Source organism: Trachurus trachurus, assembly GCF_905171665.1.
Source record: "Trachurus trachurus genome assembly, chromosome: 3".
Taxonomy (NCBI): Eukaryota; Metazoa; Chordata; class Actinopteri; order Carangiformes; family Carangidae; genus Trachurus; species Trachurus trachurus.
The window spans coordinates 9,523,226-9,544,178 of record NC_139893.1 but is presented as its reverse complement, the minus strand read 5'-3'; the positions used below and the strand labels follow the sequence as shown (position 1 = coordinate 9,544,178).

At 41.9% G+C, this 20,953-nt stretch overlaps 1 protein-coding gene across 10 annotated transcripts in view; it reads right to left on the bottom strand.

Annotated features, from left to right (window-relative positions):
* Positions 1 to 20,953, bottom strand: part of sox6 (SRY-box transcription factor 6) — a 137,858-nt gene that overhangs the window by 58,639 nt on the left and 58,266 nt on the right. For 9 of the 10 annotated variants that reach the window (XM_083969215.1, XM_083969221.1, XM_083969213.1 and 6 more), the window contains 2 exons: positions 11,443 to 11,532; positions 1,084 to 1,256 (listed from right to left, as the gene is read on the bottom strand). In XM_083969215.1, the coding sequence (XP_083825341.1) occupies positions 1,084 to 1,256; positions 11,443 to 11,532 (263 nt within the window). The remainder of the gene's footprint in view (positions 1 to 1,083; positions 1,257 to 11,442; positions 11,533 to 20,953) is intronic. The other variant, XM_083969214.1, reaches the window with a different exon arrangement.

The window sequence follows — 20,953 nt, the reverse complement described above, 5'->3', positions numbered from 1 at the left end:
CGGTCGTCTGCAAATGTGTCAAGATTAATTTGTGCTGGCTTCCTCACGAGTGTCAACAGTTAATTACTGTGTTGTATCTTGATGGCTTGATGACATTCTAGCTCTCAGCGGGCTCTCTCGCTCTCCCTCTCTCCCTCTCTCCCCCCTCTTCTCTCTTCGTTTTATTAATATTCTTCTATTTCAAAATAAGATCAAATAATAAAATGTCCTCTATCACTGTTCATTTGTGCTGCAATGTCCACAAAGCCCCGCACACAGCCGAGCGTAGTTTGCAAATGAACATCATTGATTGGGAAAAAAAATCAATACTGTTAATGTATTATTAGTGTACTATGTCCAAATGCATCACTCCAAGGTATATGGTCTATCTCTTCATTTAACACAGGAGGCTCTGAGAGTGTGCTGAGAAAACTCTGAGTGAACTCCTTGCTGATAATTGACTCATAGCCATTAGGGTGGCTGGTGATAATAAAAGTGTCGCCCGTGTGGATAGTTTGTGTCCTTATTTCTTCCCCGACATTAACACACTTCATGGCCTCTGCTAATTTGCTGATTTGTACAATATGGCTCATTGGCCTGATTTGTGCTGCAAATCTAATGCCAGGCTTGTTCTAATAGGAGTCGATTTATAAGATATAGAGGGACTTCCATGTTTAATATAACGTTTAATTCACACATTCCGTTGCATTTGTTAGTACAAGTCATAATAACATTTTTCCTACCACGCAGCATAAATGTGGGCGAGAGAGCATGACCGAAATATCTGAGGCAATATAGAATATCACATCTCCAAATTCATAGTGAGGTTTTATTGGCATATTTCAGCCATGAAAGTTAATATGAAATAGAGATTTAAGTGAGTTTTTTTTCTCTTTTCTTTTTTCCAAATGTATTTAATGGGGTTTATTATAGGGATGAAAGGGGGATATAGAGTAAACACGTTTAAAAGGGAGATAGGAGATGGGTGTTTGAAAAAGAAAGAATGAAAAAGAAAGCAAGAAAGAGAATACATGTGGTTAGAAAATCTATTTGCTGAGGGGAGAAAACCTCACAAAGACAGATAGTGTGAACGCGAGCAGTTACCTGCTCCTGCTGCTGACGAGCTAACTCCATTTGCTGCCTCTGTTTCTCCATCTGTGAAGCAGCGAGTTTCTTCTGTTCGTCGTGGGCAGCCAGAAGCTGCTCTCGCAGGCTGATCAGCTGGGTGATCATCGTGGAGAGCTGGTGCTCCTTTTCTGCCAGGCTCTCTGGAGTCCCTGGTGAGGGGGGAGAGGGAGGGAGAGCAACAGCGTCAGGAGCAGAAAAACTGAACATAAACTATGAAGGCTGATTCGTAAATACATATAGGCCTATATATGGGCATGTGTTTTGGATACCTGCTGGAAAAAAGTGCACAAAAAAGTTTCACAGTGGGCCATGGCTAAAGAAGCAGGGTGTAGATGTTATAAGAGCCTGCAGAAGACCTTGGTAATTGTATAGTGCTGAATATAGACAAGTGACTATGCTGCACCCAACAGTCCCTATATTATGCTTTTGTACTGAACACAATACGTAGTACAAAGAAAACCACACAGGCAGCAAGCAACTGCAGTGAAGTCACTTAAAAGTATTAAGGTCACATACAGTCTGGAGCCGGCTATTTTACTGTAGCTGGTGGTCACAGCTTTCATTGTTCCCAACACATAGACAAAGTGCTGCAGGGAGCTGTCAAACCGAGGTGGCAGCTTATGTCAGACTACCGGGGGTGAATATAAAGAAAGTGTTGAGAGTCAGTATTTGCACTGGCCTCCGAACTGCACAATTCTTCATTATATGACCAGTCCAGCAGCACATTAGAGGAGGAGCTGCAGCTTTTACTGAAAGAAACGGGCAAACCTGTGAAAAAGACAAACAAACAGCACCGTAACCTCTGGTGTTTACACGACGACGATCATCAGTAAAGAGATTTGTATCATAATCAACACTGAACAGCTCACTCTTTATTTTATTATATGTGTAGTTACCTTAAAAAAGAAATGCAATGACAGAGCAATAGACTTACTTCTCTGTCTACAGTCACATGTCCACACTGTGTGTGATAGAGAGAGCAGCTGCACTGCTCTCTCCCTCCGCCTAATCAATGCTAAGTGATCCTACCATTGACTTACACAGCCAACATAATTGCCAGTGAGAGGCTAGACAGTAACTCACTCTCCTCCCACTGCACTCCTGTGTGACAAGCTGATCGGGGGAACATACAAGAAAAGAGATGGGAAAACCGACAGAAGCAACAGAGAGAGAGATAGTGAGACAGAGAGAGAGAGAGAGAGAGAGAGGGAGAGGGAGAGAAGGATAAAAGCCCAGAGATCCAGATAACAGTACAGTGAAGTCTGGCCGGGGGCCAGCGCGAGCTGAATTCTTTCCTGGGTGTCTTCCTCTCGTCTCTGGCCACATCTGTCTTGAGTTTCTCCGAGAGCTCCCATGGGCCCTCTCCACTCAAACTATTTTAATTTGACTAAACACCTGATTTATTTTATCTCTCCGATGAGGAAAGCCGTTTGTCTTAATAGGGCCTGTCAACCTCCAGATCCCATTCAGGGCAATTTACTGGCACGCTTGTCTGAACCTCGGTTCGCCTCACTCTGCCTCCGCTGCCTGCTGCAATGGAAGAGAGCTGCAATTCTCCATTTATCCTCCTAACGAAAAAAAAGCACCTAAAAGCAGCTATTCATTGGCCCTGCGTGCAGTTTCCAAGGCCTGAATTGACTTCTTATTCACCCGACTACACTTGTTGTGAATGGCTTATCTGTAAAATTGATACAATCAGCACCAATTTTATTAACCTTTGGCTGTGTCCATGAAGGAGCTGCCTTTACAGATACATCAGTCGTTGTCACAATAAATCATGGCTATCAATACTGTAGTGGAAAGAAGGGAGGGACGAAAGACAGAAAGAAACAAAGAAGGACAGCAAAAGACAGAGGAATAGAGAAAGGACAAAAAAGAAAGAAAACCATCATCCAGGTGAGGATGTGGACCAGGATGGAGTAGCTTTGACTTGGGAACCAAATATCTATAGTGAGTGCATCCGCCCCAGTCTGTCTTATTGTGTAAAAATATATAAGAATTGCAAAAGTAGTCTGGAATATACAGGATATATATTTTATTTATGTCTGTGTGCATGAATGTGCAGGGGGACTGGGCCCACTGAAGGGTCTGGTGGTCCGGTCTCAGTGTGGAGAGCTCACTTCTGCCTGGACACCAGAAGAATACTAACAGAGGGCCCATTGTTTTGATGCTGAGCTGGATTGTGGGAAGTCAGAGCTGCCCCCTGCACTACAGTCTGGACCTCCCCTCTGTACTAATTTTGATCATAATTATTGAACATTTTAGTTTTGCCTTTTTTTTAAAGAAATTATCAGATTAGTGCAGAAAAAACATTTAAACACAACTTTTGGCATCCCCATACATGGTAACATGGAGGAAGAGTTTCACCTCCGAGACTATACGCAGCTTAGTAGAAAATCAAACTCATGTGTTTTTTGTTGGCTGGTTAGTGTAAAAAATCTCTTTCTTCCTGTTTTAAATTATGGATCAGCTTTAAAATCCAGATAAAACTTTTATTGGGTGGTGCAGAAGAGGAGAGTCGTGGTCTGTGTCTAACCAGCCCGCTGACAAAAGAGGCCGTTTCCTGCATATTGCATGGCTTTTAACAGCAGTGGGGCTGGGGTCTGCCCGTTAACATGTCTCCTCACATTGCGCTTCCGACGGCAGACAGACAGCCCAGAGATGCCTTGGCGCTACATAAACTGGCCCAGACCCTAACATGTTGTGACATCCTCCTGTTAGACGACTGAGGCTCAGTAGGACAATACCGGCCCGACAGAGGAGGAAGAAGATCCCAGGAGTGAGTGGTCAAGCTGTGCTGGCGCTCTTCTTGTTTTTCTCGCAGGCCGCCGCTGTGTGAACTTCAGATATGTGAAAATCGACAAATAGGAGGAGACGATGGTAAAGCGGCGTTGTTCAATTTCAGCCCATTCAGCATTCACCTTTTGAGATTCCTGCCTCTTTTAAACGTCACAAAGTAGGGCAGAAAACATCAACGGGTGACTAAATAAATGATAAGAGGAAAACAAGCAGAGCCACGGTTGCTTGGGGAGGGATGGGGGTATTTGAGCCTTGGGGTCTTTGGATAAAAGGCACTTTGTAGGGGTGCGATTTGTTCTGTCCAATACCCACATCTCCCTCTCTCTTGGCTCCCTCCTCTCTGCTCTAATCAAGCAGTCTCTAATTTGGGTTCCAAGTCCAGTACCGGGGAAAAAGAAGGAGGCTTGTTACTTTGAAGAGTCCCGAGTGAATAACACAGATAAAAGATTCAGGCACAAAAAAAGAAGAAAAGCGAGGGAGGGTGAGGGTGAAAAGGGGGAAAATCACAAGGCACCCTATTCTCTCCCCTTCCTTTGGTTAGGACAGCTGAGCCATTATGACCAGATCTGAATTGAGTTTTTTAGCGCCAGAAGACTGGAATTTCTTTGTCTCTCTATCAGTCAGCCATTGTGGATGCTTCCATATGCTGCGAGCCCATCCTAAGTAAATTAGGACTTGTCTAAATGCTACGATTGTACCAAGCTGTATCCACACACACAGTGCACATAGCTTGAATGCCTTGCGTGCTGAGGCTCTTTCTCTCCGCTCTCTCCTAAAGTGTGTGTGAATGTGGACACGAGTGTGTACAGATGTGTGTGTTGCACGCTGCTCCGATCGATAAAAGGTACATGCCTCTGAGTAAATGCACACGTGTGTGAACTCTGCGGTCATCTGACCCTTTGTCCATTCTTTCAGTGGGAAACACAAAGAGCCAATTGAGTAGCAGCTAATAGCATCTATTGGTACCTTCTTTGGTGGTGAAAATCTTTTCTGCTTGCAGACCTTTCTCCAAAAACCATGAAAATGCTTCCACAAAAGCATGAATCGCACGCCGGTGCTTTGTATCAAATTCGTTTTTTGTGATACTGAACGTGACTGAAACATTTTATCCTTTGGTGAGAAAAAAATATGTCGTATTGAGGATCTGCACTGGCAGCAAACCAAGCTGGAGTAACTCAAACTATAGCTTTATGATATCCCTTTGCTTTTAACTGCTTGTTCATCAATGCCACGCAGCCATATGTGTTTCCAGTAATATGGTGTTAACATGTCTCCATGTCCTGCAACCAAGACAATATGAACAGCAGCTGCTTTACCTGGCGTGCTGCCTCTGCCATGATATAAAAGCTGTTAATCTTGCCAATAAAACCCCATTAACAAGCATGAGCAATGACTCACATTGCGCACATGTCATCCACTGGCAGCGGTGACTCTCAGTCCCTAAGCTTTTCTATATGTAATGGAGAGATCTCACTGAGAAACTCACCACCACCTTTAAGTAAAAGTCGGATCCTCTCAAAAATTTTAAAACCACTCTAACATATGTTCTTGAGACTTTAAACGGCTATTTACTTTTCGGAAATGCTAATGGACGTCTGGTGTTATAAGCCTCTTATGGTGTATCTATAAGTCTGCACTCATGTGTGTGTGTGTGCATATATACTGTATTTGAGTTTTGACAGATGTGATTATAATCATTTTAATGGCTCAGCAAATGATTTTTTTTTTCAAATAAATACTCTGATTGGCATGTGGAGAGGTTATTAATAAAAGCACACTTCATCTGCTGTGGTTCTGCTGTTCATGCTGAACACCGATGGAGACTAATATTTTGATGATAGAGGAAGCTTCACTCTTCAGTATAATTATGCTAATGTAAAAAGCTCCAGCACTTCACTGTCTGTCCGTGACACGGGACAAGGTACTTCATCAAAGCCAAGATAGAGGCTCGACCCTCACAGATAACTCCACAGGGAATGCCACTGACCCTGAAATTCACACTGAAGGCGAAAAAATAACTCAACACAGAAACTTTACTTCTGTCCTTTCAATAAGTGAACTCGTCATTCTTCTACTCTGTTATACAGTGCGACAAACCAGAAATCCTGACCCCACGGAGAGCGTTGCATGTGTGTGCATGGCAGAATATAGCAAAGATCATTACAAGAGAACAAAGATTGCCTCCATTCCACTTTATTCATCTCCCATGGCCTTTATGATGATGAGTCTGACCCCTGTCCCCTTAAATTATAAAAAGCATACACAGTTTTCAAGGCCCCTATCGTACAAAAGGTGCGAAGCCTGTGAGACAGTGATCAAGGCAACAGCTTACTGTCTGCAAAACCTTGGAAGTGAATTAGGAGCTAGATGTTATCTCATTCTTTTCACAGCACATTTATTCATCGGCCTTATCTATACAGCTGATAATTAAAGCAGAGCATACCTGTTTCCTTAGACTGTGCAAAAGGGGATCTTTCAAAAGACTCGGAGACCGTTGTCTCTGATGGATAAATGTTTCAACGGTGTCAGTGTTTTGTCTGGGTTTAATCCAGATCACAAGTGATGGACTGAAAAAGCTGCACAGGAAGCAAAGAGAGCTGAGACCAGTGTAGGTATTCACAAAGTAACATACAAGAACACCTACTTTAGTTCTCAAGCTGTCAAGTCGTTGACACACACTGACATCTATCTAGTGCGTCTTTAGTAATAAGGCGCTGTACCATCAAGACTTTGCTTTTGTTACAGAAACAGTGTACTAGAAATCTGTCCTGCTACATTTTTCTCTGTGTGAAACTGTTTCCTGACACTATTTATATAACCAGAAGTAAAAAAGCTGCACATGAAATATACAAAATAAGAATAAATATAGTTTTAATGATGCACTTACGAAAAAGTAACAGTGTTATTGAGCCCCCACCTTCAAGAGGAATAAGATCTAGAAAAAATGTCAAAGCTAAAAGTCTGAAAACGTCTTGTTTCCATTCTTGCAGGGTCAGGGATCATCCCTAAAATCCAAATACTGGTTCACATCTACAGTATAGTGCTAATGTAGAGCAGGCCTTCAGCAGGTTTCCATAACAGTGGTACAGTTTGCTTTGCTGAGTGAAAGTTGATAAATATTTTTGCGTATGTTCCCCTATAATAAATGAAATATGTGTTTTTTTTTGTCAGCTGCATAAATGTTTTACATTCTGTGCAGATGAAGACAGGATTAATATTCTTGTTGACGTGAAACGTATTATACAACTTTAAAAGTCATTAGTTAAACCAGGACAAACCGCTGGAATATAATTCACAACAGAAACAGAGAGAATTCTGCACCTATCACACACACTCACTCTCTTACACACACACTCAACACATTCCCAAACACACATACACAAACACTCGAGCACAGCACTTCCTTCTTTACCTCCATTGCCACAAGCTAAATTCCTCAATTCATTAGAGGAGAAAAACACACAGTCCAACACTCTCATACATTCATCTGGCAAATGTGGCCTGAGGAATAATGATTTACTGTGGCTCATATTTCACCTGAGTGCACAGGGCAAACAGTTGACTGAAGTGTTGTGGAGAAAATGCTAACTGAGGCATTTTTTTTTTGACTGGAGCAACTGGACAGATAGTGTTTTGTGCTGTTTGTGTGTGAATGTTTTTGTACGTTTGGGTAAATATAATAAACATAATATTCATATACAGTATGTTGTGAAAACACACAGGCCATTTGAAATCAACCGCTAACACAAAATACGTGTTTTTCTAAAGCGACAGACAGTAGTCGGTGTCACCGGGTGGGAACGTACGTGTGTGCGCACAGATACAGCGCTGTATACAATCTCACAAAAGCCTCGCTTTATGGAAGCCATTAAGAATAAAGTTAAAAAATTTAAAGTGAATAATCGTGTTTTGAAGCTAACCCCGTGTGGCTGAACAATATGGGCTCTGTGTTCACACAGTGGAGTCCTTTCTGTCTGTGCAGGAGTGAAGCCAGCACAGGTAGGGCCAGCATCAAATCAGTCTCAGCTGCCGCCCTGCCTCGCCCTGTGTTCTCCTCCTAAAGAGCTTCCACTTATCTGCCTGCCACAGGACTGTCTGTGTGCACCCAACCACTGTCATGTGGACACCATTCTCAAATTGATTGTGACAGTGCAAGAGTCCTGATTTTTCTGCTTCAGAATTCAAGCAGCCGTTTCAACGCTGGTGTAATGTCGAGCTTCTTTTTTTTTTTTTTCCTTCTTATTTATATTTATTTATATATTTTTTTAAACCAAATTCCAAGAGAATGAATACAGCTTGTGTTCCAATTTAGTAACTACATATTTTCCTCCAGTTTGAGTAAATGCTTGAGTATTTTTCTCTCTCTCTCTCTCTCTCTCTCTCTCTCTCTCTCTCTCTCTCTCTCTCTCTCTCTCTCTCTCTCTCTCTCTCTCTCTCCTTCTTCTCCTTCTTCTTCCCCCAACGGGGGGCTGGGAGACTGGCACTCAGCAGGGAAACTTAAACAGCTCTGTTGAGTATGAGGCTCAAAGACCCTGCACACAGCAAGCATGCAACAGAGAGCAACCTTATCTACCATGGGACACTGTGTGTGCTATATTTGTATACATTTCACACAATGTATAGCCTATGTGTGGATATACATACATCCATACTGTATATACACTCTGCAATTATGTATGGGATTATAAGTATTTCGAGTCATGTGATGAAAGGGGGGGGGCTTCATGTTTTTTTTTTTTTTTTTTTTAAGGAAAAGAAGAATCTCTGAGCTGTATAATTATAAATGTCGAGTCAAGTATCCACGTCAAAAATTGTTTTCTCTCTCTCTCCCTCCCTCCAGCACTCCTCCTACCACCTTGCCTCCTATTATCTGCTACTTTCTGTGGTTTGGAGCCCTTCCAGCTGGCCTCCCTTTCTTGCTCTGTGGTTTTGTTCGGGAGATTTCATCTCTCTCCTCATCGTTCCTGCAGATTGACAGCTAAGCTCAGGTATGAAAACAAACAGCTCTGGAATTGACTGGTGAAAAGAAATCCGCCACTAATGCTCCTTCACAAACTCTCCTTCTTTTTTCTCTGCCCCTGTTGATGCCTAAGCCCTCGCAGCTTACAAGAAAAAGGTGGTAGAGATTTGAAATCATTAACTCTTAATAACACCGTTCTACATGTCTGACTTAAGAGCGCTTGCCTCTGCTGGATTATCGCTCCTGTTGTCAACCAACACTCAAACCCCGAAAAAATGTTTTAACCTTCGGAAACGGCACATTATACACGGCCAAACACCCTCCTGACAATAAGGTATAATTATAGATGTGTCATCTGTAAGAAGTGCATGCTTGGCTGGGTGAGCAGACTTTGAAAAGCAAATCTCTGATGTTGTCGATACAATTGTTCTGTTTTGTTTGTTTACTGTACGTGCGTGTTCACCTCGGCAGGATAAAGTATTCGGGGCATGTTCCGACAGAGCGGCAGTAGAAGAATGTCTCTCTCTCTCTTCATGGGTGAGCCCTCAGGTCAGATTCTGTCACACTTATTGTTTTGCATTTTTATTTGATTTGTAAGAGCGAGTCAGAAATGATTTCCTCACCAGTCAGATTCCAGCACTGTGCCTCTACAGTAACACCACGGCTCATCTCTCAAGGTTTTGATGGAACATTGTCAAAAGGTAGCCTACAGAGGTGCTGTGTATAATTGGTTTAAGAATTGGTGAGCGATCGGCACGGAATATACAAGGCCACGCTGCCAGTCCTGTACTGTAGTCTCTCTGTGTCTGAATGTTTGTCTTTATACTCTACTTTCTTTTTTATCCATTTGAAACCTACAGGCATGTTTGCCTTGTGTGCTGATTTTAACCTAACAATTAATGGAACCTCTGATTCCTCATAACACTTTAGATCTTAATCATAAGGTGTTTTCTGCTTGGTACCTTTGTTTGTGTTTTAATTAAGTGGACCTTGTGCGTCTCCAACCCTGGGCTTCTTTTTAATTGCCTGTATTTACATCAGGCAGACATCAAACGCAGAGAGAGAGACATTTGTAAGGGGGAGCACAAAGCAGCCCTTTGAAATGTCTACAGTCATATGAAATGGCATGCTAATTAAAAATCTAAGGCTGCCACTGTGATAGGAGAAGCATTTATATTGGTAACTGTGGTGTATAGACTGTCTCCATAACTCATCAACAGACAGAGGCCATAGTGTTTATTATCAGACTCCCTACCTGTTTACAAACCACCAAGTAACCTTCCAGTTCCCATTCATCAGAAGAAATGCCCTGCCTGTAATTTAACAGACCAGCTTTCAAAAGGCTAAATCATTTTAAACATTTTACCCAGTGCACTTTGATCTACAGTGGCATACAGTATACTAGGGCAGGTACAATGAATCTAGTTTACCAAGCGGTGATTTATCCTTCAGTTCATTAAGGTTATTGCCAATGAATATACTTATTAGAACATTCAACAGCCTCCCCCCCCCCCTTTCCTCTTGCAAGTGGAGAAAGTGTAATTCAATAATTAAAACCAAACACTAGTTTTATTTATGTGTGTCACACATGTTTTGGGAAAAGAAACAATTAAGCAAATGATCAAAATCACCTGCACAGCAGTAAAACCAGCTTTCTTTATAGGTCAGTGAAAACCATGCATGAAATGATCATTTAAAAAAAAGCATTTCAGCACTTTATTGGGAATGCACTAAATTCATATTGTTGATGAGGTTTTTGGAAGAAATAAAAACAAGAGAGAAGTTGTCTGATAAAATAATCTTGGAGGGGAGAGCACAGGATCCAGTGACAGCCTGGTGTTATCAGCCAGCTGGTATATTGTGCTTCCCTGTGCTGTATAAACACGCCAGCTCTCAGTAACAGTCAGTGCTAAGGACTGAGCAGCAGCAGCCCGGCCCATCCGCGGCCCACCTTCATGCTGTCATAAACAGAGATTTTTTGGGGGAGTGCGGAGTTGCGCTCTGCCGTGCAGCACTTGATACGCGGCGCAGGGCGTTCACTGTTAGAGTCAAGACATTCCACTCGAACACAGGCGCACCGAGGAGACGACTCCGCATCATCTCCCTCTCCGTACGCCTCCCCCCCCCCCCCTCTCCCTCTCTCTCTCTCATACTCTTACTCTCATGCTCTGTTTACATCGAGCACGCTTTGGGTTCAGCAATTACCAGAGCGGCATGAACGCACCGCATGTGCCAGCCGCACACATGAGTCGCTGGGCTCAGGGCCGTCTGAAGGGACAACAACAATAAACTGCTGACAAGCTCGGAGCGCCTCCGAATGGGTCTAAATGGGCTGGAATTTCGAAGACAGCAGTTTGGACAGAGTTGGGCATTCCAACAAAAGATAAGGGAGGAGAGAAATGAATGAGGAGGGCAGCCAAAGGCCTTTGTTTTATTTCGCAGTACAAGGCTGTTTCTGAGATTATACAGTACATAGATTATGTATGTCTGATAGGAATGAGGGACTTGTTAACACGGCTTAAAGTGGTGTTTGTGTTGTAAATCTGCTCGGTTTTATGCAATGGTTGTCGTCCTACCTTTTACTTCTGCCAAAAGTTCACTGGTGTTGAGCCTCTCCATCTTCTCCTTCCAGTCTTTTGAAAGAAGTTTCTCCATGCATGAGGATTCTGCACAAACGATATATAACAACATATGGATGAGTAAATTATCTTCGAGTGCTTTTTTAATAGTGAAATCATCTGTATGGATTTTGTTTTTTGTTTTTTTTAAGTGCTGCGAATGTTGTGGATCTCTATGTCTGTTCGCTTTAATTTAAAGAAAGATGATATCAGATGAAAGAGTGCTGTTTTATTTGATGGTAGTGCACGGCGAACATTCAAAGAGACTCGGCCTGTCAGTCGGGAGATGAGCTAAGGGTGGAGTGAGAAAGGGAAGCGGCATTGTGGGGGATAGCATAAGGGCAGAGAGACGCATTAAGTGGGAGGCAAAGAGTGAGACTGGGTACGTCCGAGCGTTCACAGAGCTGCCAATGATGAAAACAATTAACATTTGTCCAGCAGACAATGAATCAGAGGAGGAATGGCTGCAATCTGCCATGCTGTCGCTGGGGTAGCTGATAAAGAACACACTGGGCCAGCCGACCCAGGCCTCCACCATCCCTGCACCGCTTAGGGGTCAGCCTGTTCCCATCAAACACCAGCAGCATGAGAAGGAGCCTCCACCCCTCCACCTTGAGCTACTGTCTCTACAAACCGCCTCCAATCTGAACCACATCAGGACATTTAGTATATAGCTAACTAACGTATTGTAAAACAGGCTTTTACATCAAAATGCAAAAGCCTGGGGGCATAATAATAAAAAAGAGTCTAACCACATACCGAACCTAAAAAAGAGACACTTTGTAAGCATGTTAATATTTCAAATGAAGTCACTGAGGAGTTTGTTTTCTCAGTCTGATCTAGCTGTCACGTGTTTCCATGTTGCACATAATGTGAAATGCAGACTGACAAACAGGGATACAGCCTGTCACGCGATGCAGCATTGTGGACTCTTCCACTTTCTCCATTATCACCCCTGACATCAGACACAGAAGATTTATACAGTTCAGAATGTATACAAGTGTCGTTTCCTTTTATCCCGCTGTAACATCTCTTGCCCTTCGCTTCCACAAACCAAACACTGTTGCTCTCTCTGACAAACACACTGACTTCAGAGGAACTGGGAGTAACAGGGGGTCAGTGGTTCTTGTGGCCTTGTTTAAGGATGGCTTTCAGAGAGATCAAGCAGAGTGACCATTTTGTTTGATTGTCCACTTCCTCCAATGTGATGGGGGTCGACAGGACATCTTCAGCCCAGGGTCATTATAACATTACTTCTGCTTTATTGACTTTCCAATTCCCAACTCACAGTTTGTCCCCTTGACCCTAAGAGAGGGAGAGAGAGCAAAAGGCTGTGTATATTGTATGTGTTTGTGTGTGTTAACTCCCTGCATGGCACAAAGATCACAGATCTTAAAACAGGGGTTAAGGGCACGGGGGAGTAGCAGCGCCTCTTCCCTCGGTGAGGCAGCTTCCTCTCCCAGAACAACAACCTCCCCATACGTAGTAATCCTCAAACAGACAGAACAACATCGGTGCTTGACATTTCTTTCTCCCCTAAAGCACAGAAAACGCCTTATTTCTACAGTGGCGTAAAGGGGAATTAAACAAACACTGTCAACATATGTTGATATGTACACATATGCTCCCTCTCTCTCTTGCGCGTACACACACACGGAGACACGCACGCTTTCATCACAGATGCTGCTCCAGCACTTGATCATTAAGGAATGCACCAACTGTTGGAGATAATATGGTGCCAGCTTCCATTCTACTCCAGTCCTCCCCCTCCTTTCCACCTCCCTCCCAGGAGAGACGCCGCTCCCTCAATTCTCCATCCCCTCCGCTGGGCCAAACACGACCTGCCAAGTCCTCCAACAGGAGAGACTACAGCTGGAATGCACCGCTGTCCTCCCTGCCTTCCACCTGGGAGAGGTGAATAATGACCAGGATTAGTCTATAAAATAACTCTCAAACACCTTCCAGTGTTCAAAACGACGCGGACAAAACAGGCAACCAAAAATGGATTTGGTGAAAGCAGAGCAACTTTTTTTTGCGCAGGCGCACTCGAGGAAAACAGTAAATGAGTCAGATGTCTGGCTTTTTTCAAAGCACCCTTCCACAGCCTAGTTTTCAGAAGAATTTAGATTAATAGGAGGAATGCTATTTCAGTTTCTAAAATGCCTGTCTGTTTTCTCTGGAGAAATTATAGATGCCAATGGAAACACTGGTTAGTATCAACATAATAATTACTGTCAGGTTATGACACAGAGAAAATCAAGTTGATGCACACTGTATTCACCATAGAATAACACATTATTTATGATCACTCTTCAACAACTTCACTGGGTATCAAACGCCGGTAGATTTACAAGGGAAAGGCGAAACGTCATTATTTAGGACGGTTAATAGCGAACTTCTGAAGTTTTTAGTGTAAAGAAGAGTTACACACACTTGTCCTCTTAAAGTAGGACATCACATACTGGGGAATTAGCTTAAACAAGAGAAGAGTCCAGTGAGTTTATTTTTATTTTCCTATGGGGGCTCTTAAATCTCTCGCACCCCCTCCCCTTCCATTTCTTTCCCTCCCCCTCTCGAGATAAAATGCTCTGTGGCTGGGGAGCAGGCCATTCAGCTGGGATGAGAATGGAATGAAAACAATAGCCCTTATCAGGCTCTTATTTACATTTTCCCAGCGTCCCTGCAGTAGACAGCTTGGCTTGTCACCAAGCCCAGATCGCCCCACTGGACCCAGACCAACTTCCTCCAGCCCCAGCGATTCCAATGGTCCCTATGGACCCTCGCCTGGCACAGACCCCCTCCGCTCTGCAGCTAGCACAGATAGCAACATACAAGACAAAACTACTGGAGTGTGCGTCCAAGACGTGTTCCCATTGAGAGAGGAATGGTTTCTGGACTACTAAGCCCGTCTGGGTCTCATTGTCTCTTCTCTGGGGCTGGTGCTGTATAGCTGGAAAAATGCACTGAATCCTTTCCCAAGATTTTTTTTTTCCAGCATTTCCAAGTGGCACTCAAAGAAAGTGAATAGTCATCACTGATTTAATACGACCAAATTCAATTTGTTTATCTCCTATCAGCGCTGTCATCTCTTGTGTACAGGTTTTCCTGTGCAGGTATCTCTGATTGTGTTGATGTGGGTGAACAGGCGCGGGGATTGAGACGCCTAGAGCTGAGATGAGTCGGATAGATTAGGCTATAGCTTCTTTTTTTTTCTTTTTTTTTAAAAACTGTATTAAAAACAAAGCTAATGATCCTCATAAATCTCAACAAAAGAATGTTACTGGGTTGATGTGTGACATAAACAAAGCTTTCAGCACCTGGTAGTCAGAGCAGCCAGAATATCATGTTCACTGTAAACCACAGTAGTGAAGCTACGAGGCAGGTTCATACAAATATATCTGTCCTATATCTTTACTCACTGACAGGCTTCAGGGAAAGTCGCTAACAGATAGCTGTTAGCTCACTGGCAAATCAACACACTAACTAATTATCGTCTTCATTGTTCACGTTGTACGACAAAATGCGTTTATTAAATCTTGTGCTAGTTAGCCAGTGATTTCTGCGGTTGAGAAGCGAAGGTAGAGGAAAAGTCGTTTGCTAATTTCTGTTTTTATTGCGGCTCTAAACAGAGCAGGGCATTCAAACCATCATTGGAGACGGTCGAAAAACTCAAATCACTGAGCGAAACACCAACTACACAAATAAACACAGTTACAAACAAATCAAATCTTGTCACTTTGGAATTGGATTGGACGGTAATAAAGCAGATCTTAAAAATTCATGACACACTAATTTTCAAATGGCTTTCCAGATTGCCATGGAGACATGAAGTCCAGTGTGTGTATAAAAAAAAGTTCACAAATATACCAATGATGCTTTGGGCAAAAAAAAAAAAGAAATAAAGAGGCCATCTTCACTTTTACATATCAATGTTTTCAATCGCTAAAAGGTTTAATCTATTAAATGTGTTGATGCAACAAAACACGCCATCATGTTGTTTCAAAAGACCGTGACTGCTTCAAAGCTCAGAAATGGTTTGTTACAACACGCAGCAGTGGGTGTTTTATTACCCTGTGTTGTCAGCAGTGAAAATGCTTCAACTGTCTGCCACCACAGTCTGAGCTTCTCTGTGTGCACTATTCTCCCGGGAGAAAGATGATACTTGTGTTTGAGTGTTTGTTGTGTTGAAAAGCCGTTGGCAGAGAAAAGAGGGCTATCAAGGAGAGTCAAATTAGCCATAAGTCATGGATAACAGACTCGGAGACCTCCCCTTTAGCATTGGCCTTGTATATCAGTCGTCCCTGCCTCAAGGGGAAACATGTAATTACCAAATCAATGATCAACTGACACTGACCATATACATAATTTCCTCCCCAGATCGCAGAGGCCTATACAGTGAGGCAAACAGGGAAACAGCGGTATTTGCAGTGAGCTGCAGAGAAACAGAGGAAATGGGGCTTAGAGTCGCTAAACAAGCTTCAGCTTGAAAGAAGCACAGCATATTTTACAATTTGTCATAATCCAGTTATAGTCAACCAGAACCAAAACCTCCACAGAACATTAAACTGGGCATTAGGAAGATCTATGAACTGCAACAACAAAACTGAAGAATGAGGAGTTTTATAAATAATGAATAAACAAAGAGCGAGTCAAAGAAGTAATGAAATAAAGATGATAAAATGTAGGGAATAACTTCTCAAAATATTAAAATTACATTTGCAAAAACTCTGACCAGTGACTGTAATTCTTTTAAATAAGCTTTTTAAGTATTCACCACTATAGACTTAGTTAGCTGCAGTCAAACGAGTGTATAAAATGTGCCAACATTGAAAATGCAATGATGAAAATAATGGGAAACAGAAATGTTTGGTCAAAATCATGTCCTGAATACAGTAAAACATGTTAGAACTAATAAAAAAAAAACTTTTTTTGTTTTTTTATTGCGAGTTATAAAGTTTTATAATATGTGGATGCTTGTAGCTTGGTGATGATTAGTGTTTTTGTGACAAGCTACAAGCTGAATGAAGTAAGAAACTGGATGAGAGATATCCAGAGTTATTGAGTATGGCAGTAGTTTACACCAATCACTGTTATTTTGAAGATGTATACAGCCCTAAATTATACTTTTATTGACTCCTCTATGTGATATTAATGCTTTTAATTTACTTCATCACAGTGACTGCAGTGGGTGATTACACATGTAAAAACTATGTGGTTCAATTCTAAAGCGTAAAGAAAACTGGAATGTCTTAAATAGCTTTCAAAAAAAAAAAGCTTTTAAATCCCACTCCTACATTCAGTGTAGTGGTGTAGTATATTTCTTTAATTTAGGCATAAATTTCTGTCTCAAAGATCAAACTCTCAGAAATCTCAGTCAGACAATGAGAAGCTGACATGTAATTTCCCATCCACTCTGTGCTGCACGGGAAACAAATCAAAAGTCGAGATTGATAAAAAAGAAAAGGACTGTGACATACTCCAAGGAGTCCTTTGAATATCTTAATCACAGACACACTAAAAACAAGACCCCATCATCACACCAAATAAAACATAATAATTACAAGAGGCAGGCAGGGAAGTGAAATGCAGAGAGAAAACATGTTTTTGTCATTCAGCCGGTAGTCCCTGAGACAACAGCTGTTGGATGCTGCAAATACTCCTGAAGTCTCCATAATCATGGCGTTATTGAAGTGAGGACAAAAAGGGCACTAATTGCAAGGGAGCAATCGGAACGCAATAGGTTACACACCCGGGTGATGCCGCACAATGCAAACGCTAAAGAGGGAGCTGGGGGGAAAAAACATTCTGAGCACAACAGTGCGTTGTCGCTCATTTTCAGGCAATTACCTTTCCTTCGTTGTCAACAGTTTTAATAACCTCTACCATTTCCAGAAGACTTTTTTGGTGCAGTTAAATAATTCCAGCTTTTTAATATGTAATTACTAGTGCTGGCATGCATAAATAAAGAGGTCCAGCTCCTTGAGACATGTCAGTGTATTGTGGAGCACCTGCTACCTCGTGGTGGGCTTTCTTTAACTGACACCTAATCATTATTCCACTTGGTGAGCATCTCCGTTAGTCACCTTATTTGGTCATGTAAACAGTTTCTATAAATATACTGTAGGTAACCTACATGAGATGTGCTTCATCTGAGATTGTGACAGTGAACACATCCTCTGCTCCAATACCTCCCTTCATCCTCTTTTCTGTACTTCTTACTTACAGTACTGTACCTCCATCTAATCTGTCTGATTGTATCCCTGTGTTTTCCCCCACAAGCAAGTAAAGGCTGCAGCATTAAATGCCAAGTACAATTTTAAGTAGGAAAAACAGATGCACTTTGTAGGTAACTCTTTTTATTTCTTTTTCTTTTTTTTTCAAGAGTTGTAGGTTTTACCTCGAGCAGCTAAACATGCTGACCTACATGACCAGGAACCTGTCCCTTATCCTTCCCTTTATCTGCACTGACCAACGTGTTAATCCCCCAGTGGTGACCTGGCCGTTCTGAGAGGCTGTATACACACACAGCACCCTGACCTCTCTAAATAGGACACGTGTCTATCAAGCATATATGAATTAACCATCCCCAAGAGGCTTCACCTCCTGAGCTGAGCAGCATGTGACCTCTCCCAATCCATTTTACTGCGGCACTCTGTGGCAATCAGGCTTGAATTATTAAAGTGAGCAGTGAGCAATGATCAATTCATTGCGGCCCTTGCTCGCAGACTGCCCGGCCGTACTTCAGCAGAAATGACATTGAGAACACTTGAGTATGCTTCCAGACAATGCACATAAATGTGAAATATGTCAGACCCAATATGTCAATAATCATAACTGTACAGGCTGAGGCCATGTCCAGGCTAATCCTAGAGAAATGCTGTTAGATGACTGAGGTGAGCCGGTTTGAGCGCTGAGATTCCTTACAAATGTTTTCTTGAGAGAAAGAGTGGGAGAAGTTGAGGGATAGACATGAGACTGGTATGCTGCATGCTGATAAGTGCTATGCATCGCTAGCCTCTGTAAATGTTAACAGTACCGTAAATATTCTGCACATATTTTTACGAACATATCTTGAAGAAACGCTACCAAAGACTTTGTAGGCATTGTAGATGCACAGGCCCTGAAAAAGCCAAGATTCAAAGAGAAATTGCAGCTTTGAGACACTTTTATCTACACAAATTAAAGAGGGAGAAAACAAAAGCAAAGGAGTTGAAAGCGAGCGAAAGATTGCAGACGAAGTATGCAACTCAAGGAACCTGGAAGTAAGAGGAGGGCAAGTGAGGAAAAAAAACAATCAAAACTTGGTGAAGAGGAGATGAGGAGCCAAGATAAACCAGTACACAGAGCCCCCAAAACTGCAATCTCCCCTTAAGCCGGAGAGTGGCAGCTGGCAGAACAGCTGGTGAATAGGATTAATGTCAGAAGAATGAAATAAAACTCAACATATGTCCGAGCCTGAGGTGTTGGGACTGTGCGTGATTGTGCCCCCGATGGATGCCATGTGTGCAGCTGGAAGGAGCTGCTGTGCTGCTTCGCTCTCTACCCCACAAGGTCACTTTTAAGAACTAGGGCCATTAAATGCTTGGATAGCAAAATGAACTTTTCATCCCCACTCGTCTCCCCTCCTTTGCTTTAAAATCTCTATTCCGGCAGCAGAGGGAGTCTATTGAACATGACTATTAATACAATGCACTCTCAGGGAAACAAACAATTACTCGTTTGATTAAATAAAGGAAGACTAAATAGTGCATGTGAAAAAAAAAACACAGGCAAGGTCAGAGTGAAGTGGATGTGTTGTTAAAATGGAGTGGGATAAAACACAAATAATTCATTTTAAAACAATTTCTATTTAAAAAATCAGGCTAATAAAACATTTAATAATGCAGTGTCTCAAGTGTGACATTGATTATATTTATTCTGAAGAGATAATGCGTCTTTGAGTGTGTGCAAGCAAGTCTGTGTTTGGTTTATTAGAAAGAAAAAGTAGACGTTACTTCTGGAATCTCAGCGGTGCTGATGAGGGGATCAGCACTCGTGGAGATGAACATTATGAGGAGAAATATGTGGACTTGATTTCAATTTATAATTTCCATTTGATGTCGGTAATCATTAGGGTCCACACACTGTAATAAATTATAATAATTTTACACAAAAATTAAATTATTGGGTACCTTGCATTGGAGAGATTTTTTTTGGGTACCCTGCAATTTAACTGTCAGATATAAACTTGCCTGCTAATCAATGCTCGAAAACATTCACATTTATTCAACTATGTTAAATTAATAGACGTGTGAAGAAAACGTGGAGTACTGTGATCATGGCTGTTCAGTGTGATTTAGTAAATTAATGGGTGTCTGACTCTACAAGGACAAAAAGAGACTAATAGGATCCACATGAATGCATTACAATTTGCAGTGAAGCCAAGTGTCTGGTATAGACATCGAAACTTTATTTCATCATAAACGACTGGACGATGGCGATGCGCTCCAGAGACTGAACCATAAGATGAGATATTAAAAAAGCACAAATTACAAGAATAAGCTGGGTAATATACTGTACTTTTGGTAACACAACATACTCTAAATGAGTTTCATTTTGCTCTCATGTGTGTGTGTGTGTATGTGAATGAACTATATAGTTTTAAGCAAATAAAAAAAGACTAAGCTCACAGTGAGAGCATTATTAATTTCTAGTTCTGCAATTTGGTCATTTATCGAATCTCAGAGCCAACTTTGTTTACTAATATGCCAGAAATCAGGACGCATACACACTGCTCACTGGACTGTAACACCAGAAGTCACTATTTTAAAAATTATGTGATTAGGTTTCTCTGAGGAAAAAGGAGATACAGTACATGCACAAAAACAAAAATCTCTTACAGTACAATGTTAAAGTTTCAAAAAATAGTTGTCTTTTTTAATATCGTATCATCATTGCAACTTGATCAAAACCATTACTGAACAAATATAATTCATTAGAGCATTAAAAAGCTACAGTATGTGGTACTCTAATCCTCGCCTTGCTATGATGAAGTAACCATAGCACCTCTAAAGGTTAAGTATTCCAACTCGTAGAAAACCCCATTCATTTGCCCACAACCGAGTGTCTCAATGTGCTGTTGTTCAAATTGGTTCAGCAACAATAGAAGCTGTATTTTTCTATTCAGCTGCCCCATTCCCCTTTCTGTGGGGCTACAGGGCCATACAGACTAAGACCTGCTGGGCAAGGATGGAGAAATTTGCCTCTCATGAGCGACTGAGCTCATTGGTCCAGCTCGCAACGGGGAAGCTACAGTATTGGCTTTGTTGAAGCAAAGTGCCACCCACCCAGAAGAAAAAAAATAACAAAAAAGGAGGAGGATGAGGTGCGCAATAATGGGTTATAGGATATGAAATGAATGTAAAGAGTCCACTTGATCCACTTTTCTTTTTAACAGCTTTATGCTAATTAGGACAAGAGAGACAGAAGG